The sequence below is a fragment of the Triplophysa rosa genome, linkage group LG6 (genome assembly GCF_024868665.1).
Source record: "Triplophysa rosa linkage group LG6, Trosa_1v2, whole genome shotgun sequence".
Lineage (NCBI taxonomy): Eukaryota > Metazoa > Chordata > Actinopteri > Cypriniformes > Nemacheilidae > Triplophysa > Triplophysa rosa.
Window position 1 is genome coordinate 14,599,782 of NC_079895.1, and position 9,033 is coordinate 14,608,814.

Sequence of the window (9,033 nt, forward strand, 5' to 3'; positions counted from 1 at the left end):
CGTCTTTCAAAGGGGTCTATAATCAGTCTTTTATTTATCTTAGTATATGGATCATAGCAGTTGATTTGTTTAAAAAATGCTAGTGCCATTTCTTAGAACAAAACAAAACATTGTGAGAAGGATTTGTTAATCATCAAAAATATTTATTAAACATTACACAATCATAAATAGGTTATTTTAGTTCATAATTAGATTAGAATAATTAATATTTCATAACCCATTACTATAATATTTGTTCAAGGGTTCACTTGTATTTTGTATATTTTCTTCAGTAAGATCATGTGCCTGGCAGCATCACTTTTTTTACATGGCCATGCTTTAAACCCACCAATTAAAGGTGATATATTAATTGTTCGGCTGATATTTTTGGTCCAATATTAATGTGCTCTCCACATCTCTACAATTCTCACTGCCATTAGAGTGAACACCACGGCTTCTCTGTGGAATGATGTTTGAGATTCTTAATCCTCCAGGGATTTGATCAGCATCAGGTTTCAAGCTTAACCAATTAACACTTGAATTTATCCGCGAGCTGCCCCAGCACGTTCATAAGCTTCTGCTCATCATCTGGAGAACACCTGGAGAAAGCCAGGGGCAGGTGCGTAGAAACAGCTTTTCTGTCTGTAGATGAAGCAGTGTGTAAAACAGAGGTAAATTAATTTACAGGTCAAAGAGATCTCTACTATATAAGCACTATCCACTGTAATCTCGTGCAGTGATACTTTACTATGAAACAGATTTTTAGGGAGCCTATACTTACAAAAAGTGTACTACAATGTAAGTAATGAGGAAAAAATCAAATGGAAGACATTATACAGATGCTTGACCTTGGAAGAAGAGGCCACTGGGCTGTCTGCTGGCTGCATCTGATATGGCCAACCAAGCCACTGTGTCAGCACCCTGTGCTTCAGTACGGAGTTTATTCTTCATTTTCTCATACAAATCTGGCATGGATGATCTCACCGCTGTGGACAGAATAAACAACACACTGGCTAAGACAACAAAATATATGGAATCTCAAAGGATGATATTTAATTGCAGCTTTTGAGGAGTTCGTGTATATGTACACACACAAACACTTCCTACCTGGAGTATCTGCCCATCCTGGGTGCATGGACGAGAAGTGAATTTCTTTGTGTTGAGCTGCCCATTGCTCTGTCATAATCACCTGTTGCCTCTGCAAATGAACATGTTTTATATACTGTATATGTATGTGTGTATGTGTGTGTATCTTTGCTGTCAAAAGTTACCGCTACATATTTGTATGTTTTGTTATGCATACTGATGTATTTCACCTTGTTCTGTGCATACACCATGGTGCTGTCAAAAGAACCCGTCTCAAACTGAAGGTCTTCCACATTCAGCTTCTGAACCAGCATCCCGCCAGATGACACTGTGATCTGTACAGTACAGATTCACATTTCTAAACTTAAAATGTCACTCAAGACATTTACAGCTGAGCAGTATGTGTAACTGTATTCAAAACACACTGGTAAAGCAAAGCTACACTGGCACAGTCCCTGTTTTAAAAGGTACAGTTTTACAACACTTGTCTATTACATTATTCACTAAGAAGAACAGATGAACAGGTGCATTTTTCAGAACACTCACCACTCTGGGATCCTGGGACTTTTTAAGTGTGGGGATCAATGCTGTTGTCAGAATATATGTCCCTAACAACAAATAAGATAATGAATGAAGCGCCATCTAGTCATGTCATGAATGTTATGCTCTGTCTTTATCTCAGATCTGAAGAAGTGATAGTGAAAGATAATGGCAAGGGATAGCCTGTGAACAGAACTGGGACTTTAGTCCATTCCTCTGTAAATCTTTAAAGTTTCTTGGCTGTCGCTCAGCAAATTGGAGTTTTAGCCTCCTTCACAGAGGTTCTATAGGACTAGGGTCTAGAGACTGGCTAGGACACTTAATGTGCTTCTCCTTAAGCCACTCTTTGGTTGTCTTGGCAATATGTTTTGGGTCTTTGTCATGTTAAAGGCACATCCACGACCCATCTTCAGTGATCTAGTTAAGGGGAGGAGGTTCTCGTCCAAGATTTTATGGTACATGGGCCCGTCCCTCAGCCCCTCAATGCGGTGAAGTCATCCTGTACCCGTAGCAGAGATAAAAAGCCCTAAAGCAGAATGTTTCCAACACTGTGCTTCTCTGTAGGGAGGGTGTTCTTGGGGTCATAGTCAGCATTTCTCTCCCTCCAAAAACAGCAGGCAATTTTGGTCTCACAGCAGTGCTAGCACTTTCTCCAAAGCCTTTTCTGAATCATTTTGATGTTCAATGTCAAACTTCAGACGAGCCAGGCGGGCCTTCTTGGGCAGGAGGACCTTGCGGGTGCTTCAGGATTTCAATCTATTGTGGCATAGCGTGTTACCAATGGTTTGCTTGCTAACTGTGGTCCCAACTGTCTTGAAATCATTAACAAGCTTCTTCCGTGTAGTTCTGGGCTGATCTTTAACATTTCTCATGATCATCTTTACCCCATTGGGGAAATATTGCAGGGAGCTCCAGAACAAGGGCATTTGATCGTTATTTTGTATTTCTTCTATTTCCAAATAATCACACCAACAGTTGTCTCCTTCTCACCGAGCTTCTGTCTGTAGCCTATTCAAGGTTTGTGCAGGTCTACAATCTTGTCCCTGACATCCTTTAAAACCTATTTGGTCTGGACCATGGTGGTGGAGAGGTTGAAATGGAAGATACAGATTCTGTTGGCAGGCATCTTATATGCAAGCTGACTTAGGAGTACTTTCTTAAAGTGACAGGACTAATCTGTGGTCCATATAGGCACATAACCAATCTGTGGAGCCAGAATTCCTGCTAGTTGGTTGAGGATCGAATACGTATTTCACTGACTGAAATGCAAATCAATTTATAACCTTTATATACATTTTTCCCCCAGATTTTTTGGTTGATATTCGGTTTCTATCAGTTACAATAAACCTACCATAAAAATTATAGACCCTTCATTTCTTTGCAAGCAGGCAAACTTACAAAATCAGCAGGGGATCAAATAATTATTTCCCTCACTGTACATTTGATTTGTATTATCTATTAAATAATGATCTGTCAATGTATTCACAGAAAAAAGTATAAATGTAAAAATGATGTATACAAGGAACTATGATTATATATCTGCACAACCAAAATATAGAACCATACATTGAAACCATATATTGCCCAAACCAACCTAGTACCAGGCCTGTCTGTGAATTTGGTTGATATTGTTAAAATGTTTTAAAAAAGTCACAAAACAAGACAAATATAAGATCAATCAAGACCTTTTACCAAGTGTATTTGTAGCAAAGTTTTTCTCCAGGCCATCCTCAGTCAGTTCTCTCTGATTGACCATGCAGCCAGCATTGTTGATCTACAACAACAAATCACACGAAGATAAAAACACACAAAGGGGTTGAGAGAGCATGAAAATACAAAGACTACACTTATATGAATAAACCAGAATACATCTACCAGAACATGCAGACTGTGGTTCTGTGAGAATCCATTGGCAAACTCCCATACTTTGCGGGGACTGGACATGTCAACAACGTGAACATGAACATTCTGAGAGAAAGTGATAGAAAAAGTCACATCAGTCTATTTCACAGAGGCCCTTGTAAGATTAGAGATTACTCATGTTATAGTAGTTTTATGTAATGTTACACCATGTCATCATAACAAATAAAGTGAGAGCATATTGATTATATATAGCATATATAAGCCATTGATTGGCTTTAATTTCTCCTCTGAAAAATACCTCATTTTTACTCTGATCCACAATGTCTTTTCTGGCTTCTTCCGCACGGTCTTTATTTCTGCAGATCATGTGTACCATCCCGCCTGAAGAAAAACAATTTGTGAATAGACTTTGTTTTTAGTTGCACCGCATATCATTTGGCTAAAGGAGTCGCTGTTGCGTCCCATTTGTGGGTTGATAGAATGTGCAAGATTTTACTAGTTTGTACTTTCTAAAGCAAAATATTATAGCAGACAACTTTGTTTTTTACTAAAAATGTTGTGATTTCTCACCTCTTTTAGCTATTTCACAAGCGGCGGTTTTACCGATGCCGCTGTTGGCTCCGGTGACGATGAACGAGCGGCCGGTGACGCTCACCTCTAGATCCGCCGCGTTGAAGCGTCTCTCAGCTGCCTCATACCCGCTCCTGATGAGAAGTAGCGAGGAAAGCACACAAAAAAATGCAATTCAGAAACTATCGATGGTTAAATTACGATTACTCTTATCATTGGTAACAACAGAGAAAAGCTTTAGTCGTGGCTTACTTTGTATATTCCTGTAGACCTTTGATGAACCAGACGGTGTTTCGGTAGAGAGACATCGGTGCAATTGTACCGTTACGCGCTTCAACTTAACAGCGGTGTCATTACATAAACATACCAGCGTTAAACTGGTAATAAATAGCCCCACGCCCCTGTGGCGTTTGGTAACAGACCACATGGGTTGTTACAGTGGGTTACAATACGCATGCGCATCTTATTTTGCAACGCATACCACATAAAAATAATACTTATTGACCGTGTATTCCATGTCGTGATCAAACCCATCTTAGTTTTGTTAAAATAATAACTTGATTTTGATTCGATACATTTTGATTTTTTAATTCTTACATTTTGAACTCTTTTGATTTCTGGTCTTCCTTTAGACAATGTCAAAGTATACAAAGTCACGTCGTTATACAAATACGTGTCTATTAATGACAAACTGTGTCTATGTCTTACTCTTCTCTTACGTTTTTCCCATAATCATTCAGTTGTCAGGATGGCCGAGTGGTCTAAGGCGCCAGACTCAAGGTTTAAACCTTCCCATAGTCGAACGGGATTTCTGGTCTCCAAATGGAGGCGTGGGTTCGAATCCCACTTCTGACAGTATCTTTTCGATTCTGCGGAAAAGTTACTAGCTCGCTTTAACCCAAGCTGTTCTTTACGATATTATGAGATAAAAACAAATTTGTGGTTCTTATATGTTTGTCACACTAAAGGACAGAAATGGTAGTTATTGCATTAAACGAGGAAGTGAGTGGTATTACACTTTTTTATTTAACTTTGACAATGTTTTAAAAAATATAGATAAATGAATAAATTCATAGACAATACATTCAAATCTAAGGTAAAAAGGAAGAACATTTTCCAAATTGTTTCCCCCAGAAAAATGTAGAAACATTTTCTAAGCTGTGTCTCGTTTCGTAAGGCTGCGTCCTTGTGTCCTCCAGAGGTATCATAAAGGATGCGGTATACGGAGGATTCTCAATTTAGAATTAAACGAGACGTCCTTCATAGGACATACTGGCAGAAAAGGAAACAGGAAGTACCATGTTGCTATGACAACACGCTGCACTCGCACACATGTCAAATTAATTAAAACGATTTCTACATGATTTTAAGAGGTAAAAGTTGGTTACTTTCTACCCTAAACAATGTTAAACAAATGTACAATTTTTTGCCTTACTGTTTTAAAACGTTTAAAAATCATTAAACTCGTGTAAATCTATTTACTACATATGCCTTCTAAGATTAAAAAAGTGACACAAATTGTAAACTGTTAACATTTAAACACCACATATTTGATTGAATGTGCAATTGCTGCCGTTTATTCAAATAACAGACGTTGGCCGACGCAAAGAATTGTGGTTATCTCTCTCAACGAAGGATACACCTCATGTGTCCTCCGAAATCTCGTGAAAGTAGGTCGCATTACGGAGTGTCCTACTGCTTTTATGAAACAGATAGGGCTGTAGTCAAGTCCACCATTGTCGAGTCCAAGACAAGTCCAAGACCAGGACTAGTCGAGACCGAGTCAAGTCCGAGTCCAAAGAGGTTCGAGTCCAAGTCAAGTCCAAGTCCAGAAAGGTTCGAGTCCAAGTCAAGACCGAGTCCAATTGAGTACAGTCAAGACAGAGACAGAAAAAAATCATGACTACAAGACCACATACTTAACTATTGATAATTTATGTGATGCAAGAGACAGCATATCTTCTATTCTAAGATAATCATTTTCGTTATTGTTTGTAATGATCAAAAAGCAGATCAAATAAGGTCATTTTATTTTTACTATATAGGTATAGCACTAAAGTCACAAAGCCGAAGTGTAACTGTTTATTACTTTTTTAAGGAACTTTTTATCAGCCGTCCTAACAGCAAGTTGTGCAACAATGAACACTTTTGTGCGTGCGTGTGTGTGCGTGCGTGCGTGCGTGTGCGCGCCTGCCCGTGCACGTGCGTGTTCGATAGAGGAGCCGCAAAGAGCAGAGGCTCCACGGCTCGTTTATAAGCACGTCGGTGCCCATCCTTAAATAACATGTTCATCACAATGACAATAAAAATACGATCAATCTTATCTTAAGCCCTACTTTGACTCCATACAAACTTTCTAAAATACTCAAATGCAATGCTAACTCTGAAACATGGCATTAACTTACCTCTCTTTGTGATGCCTTTGCAGGTGTCTTACGAAATTGGATGTTGTCCAAATGTTTCGGGGAAAGTTTTGTTGCAAAAAGTTTCCTTTTAAGCGCACTGTCGAAACATTTATTATGGTTTGTAAATCCAATCTGTATTAAGCCGCTGCTCGCTGACATCGTGCCTGATGAATGATTGATGCTGTTCAGTTCGCGCCGCGGACGAATCGTTCATTCGAACCGGTTCTTTCTTTTTAGTGAACCGGTCGAACCAGTTCAGCTGAATCGTACCCGTTTAGCGTCTCCCATAAACACTTAATAATATCCACAAATTAATTCAGTTCTTCACTTTCTGGCGTGCATGACAGTCCCGCGGACTTGAACCAATATACCGGAGTTATTTAGTTACACCAACAGCACACACTGAACTGAACTGCTGTGTGAAGAGAGAACTTATGAACACGCGCAGCTCTCGTTCTTGAGTCGAGAGTCGGCAACAGTTTTCGGATCATTAGTTTTCGGATCACTAGAATATTGCTCTATCAATGTTTTGTTTTGAAGGAGAAAATAAAACATGTATCGCTGGACTCGGACGAGACCGACTAGAACATTTGCGAGACCAATGACCAATTCCGAGACAAGTCCGAGTTCAAATACCAACGAGTCCAAGACAAGTCCGAGACCAAAAAAAAACGTCTCGAGTCCGAGACCGGACTCGAGACTCGAGTACTACAGCACTAGAAACAGACAGCCTCGATGACGTAGCAGGCTTCAAATGAGACCTCCGGAGGACGCAGCCTTCTGAAACGACTGCATGCTATTTGATATTCAAACTATAATAATTAAGATGTGAATTACTTTTATAAAGTATAATTTTATAAAGTATTAAGGAATCATTTTGATTATATTGTCATTCTCTTCAGTATCTCCTCCCTTCTGTGTGAATCATTGTTCATTTTCTCTCTATAGATCCGTGTGCTCTCTCTTCCATTCATTTTCTTCCCTCAATTCCTACTGTATCAAAACCAAATAAGTATCACATTTTATTTATTTTCATGACACAACATTACATCCCTGCGAAAACATCAGAAAAATTGTTGTAACTATTAAATTTGAGAACACCGCAAATGATCAATAATGAATAAGAAATGAGTTAAACAATTATTATTTAAACAATTGTTTAAAATGCTTCATAAAAAGACATTGTCCTCTTGTGTGACAGTACAGTTGTCACACTAGTGGACATTATCTGTCACACCAAAGGACGTTTCAGTCTTTTGTCTCAGCTAATGACCTTGCTGTTTCTAGCTAACCTGTCAACAGCAGTCAGCAAGTATTATTTGCATAATCTTCCATGATTATGTAGTTTAAAGTTTTACCTTGACACTGTTATAGCCTAGTGATTCCAAAAAAGTGAAATATTTGAACAATTTTGAGACAAAAACTTACTATATACACGATATGTGCTTCACAGGGGCTTCAGTAACATAATATTGAATGGGGTCTTTTTAGCAAATTAATGTTGTTTGTGGATGTGCCCGATTTAAAATGAGGATCTGGTGTCGCACCAGAGGACATCATTTTCAGTGACAGAATGTATCAAATTCCTACGCTTTTAGAAATATATGGATGACAAACCGATTGCCATTTACTAAAATAGACAATTGCTAAATCATGCCTGATGTATATTAACATTTTTATGATTTTCTTTTTAATTTATAAAAGTTTTAATTTACTGAACCATGCTTGAGACAGTCACAACACAGCACAATTTTGAGATTTGGCTCAAAATAAAAAAAATCTAATAACAAAGCAGTTTTATAACAACAGGTCCATGTAAGATAAATATATGCTTAACCATTTACAGCATTCTAAATGATGACAATATAATCATATTCATTTTTATCTTGTGTGACAGTGATAATGCCATGTCATGTTGACGTATAACAGATTATAAATATTTATTGTAAAAAAATACATTACTTTTATATCATATCATAACATCTGTTTTGGGGGAAATGTGACACTGTTTTGTACTGAAATAGTGAGTAATACAATTACATTTATGCATTTGGCAGATGCTTTTACCCAAAGCGACTTACATTACATTGTACTATACATTTGTTTCGTTGTGTGCAATCATCTGGGATCGAACCCATGACCTTGGCGTTGCTAGCGCCATGCGCTAATCACTGAGCCACAGGAAATACAAATATACAATGTTGGACCATATCAAGATAGTTTATCAATATCTGACAATACTTGGATTAGACTGTTTAATGTCCGCGAGGTGGCGCAAGATAAACAAAGATAGTTTTGATTGGATTTATATACACATTTCTTAAATCTGATAACCAAGTTACATGTCATGTGCACCAAACTGTGTCTTTTGATAATTACCCCACTTTTTTTTCTGTTTGTTTAAAACATTAGTGTTCCCATAAATCACGGTTGGGGACTCTCTATGACATAATTATTTGTTTTTAATTAATATGATTTGTTCACTCACACACGCGCACATATCACTTTGAATCTGCAACTGTTTAGTTTATGCAGACAGTCCTGTCTGTCAACTAAGTTATGTGTTTGCTATTTCTCACGAATAGAATAG

At 38.0% G+C, this 9,033-nt stretch overlaps 1 protein-coding gene and 1 non-coding gene across 2 annotated transcripts; one reads left to right on the forward strand and one right to left on the reverse strand.

Moving 5' to 3' along the window:
- Positions 1 to 128: 128 nt before the first annotated feature.
- dhrs12 (dehydrogenase/reductase (SDR family) member 12) lies at positions 129 to 4,474 on the reverse strand. Its single transcript, XM_057335841.1, has 10 exons — positions 4,291 to 4,474; positions 4,039 to 4,172; positions 3,767 to 3,849; positions 3,481 to 3,573; positions 3,298 to 3,379; positions 1,612 to 1,673; positions 1,296 to 1,400; positions 1,087 to 1,177; positions 828 to 965; positions 129 to 621 (listed from the first exon to the last, which is right to left on the reverse strand). The coding sequence occupies exons 1-10, from the start codon at positions 4,344 to 4,346 to the stop codon at positions 509 to 511; spliced, it is 957 nt and encodes a 318-aa protein (XP_057191824.1). The 5' UTR covers positions 4,347 to 4,474; the 3' UTR covers positions 129 to 508.
- A 306-nt stretch (positions 4,475 to 4,780) lies between these two features.
- On the forward strand, positions 4,781 to 4,893 carry trnal-caa (transfer RNA leucine (anticodon CAA)). Its single transcript has 2 exons — positions 4,781 to 4,818; positions 4,848 to 4,893. It is a non-coding gene; the product is annotated as a tRNA-Leu (tRNA).
- Positions 4,894 to 9,033: the final 4,140 nt, after the last annotated feature.

Excerpts from the sequence above, each read along its gene's own strand:
- dhrs12 (XM_057335841.1), bottom strand. The coding sequence starts at position 4,346 with ATGTCTCTCTACCGAAACACCGTCTGGTTCATCAAAGGTCTACAGGAA. Across the intron at positions 1,178-1,295 it reads TGGTGTATGCACAGAACAAG|AGGCAACAGGTGATTATGAC; the intron begins GTGAAATACATC and ends GTTCATTTGCAG. Across the intron at positions 966-1,086 it reads AGGATGGGCAGATACTCCAG|CGGTGAGATCATCCATGCCA; the intron begins GTAGGAAGTGTT and ends TTCTGTCCACAG.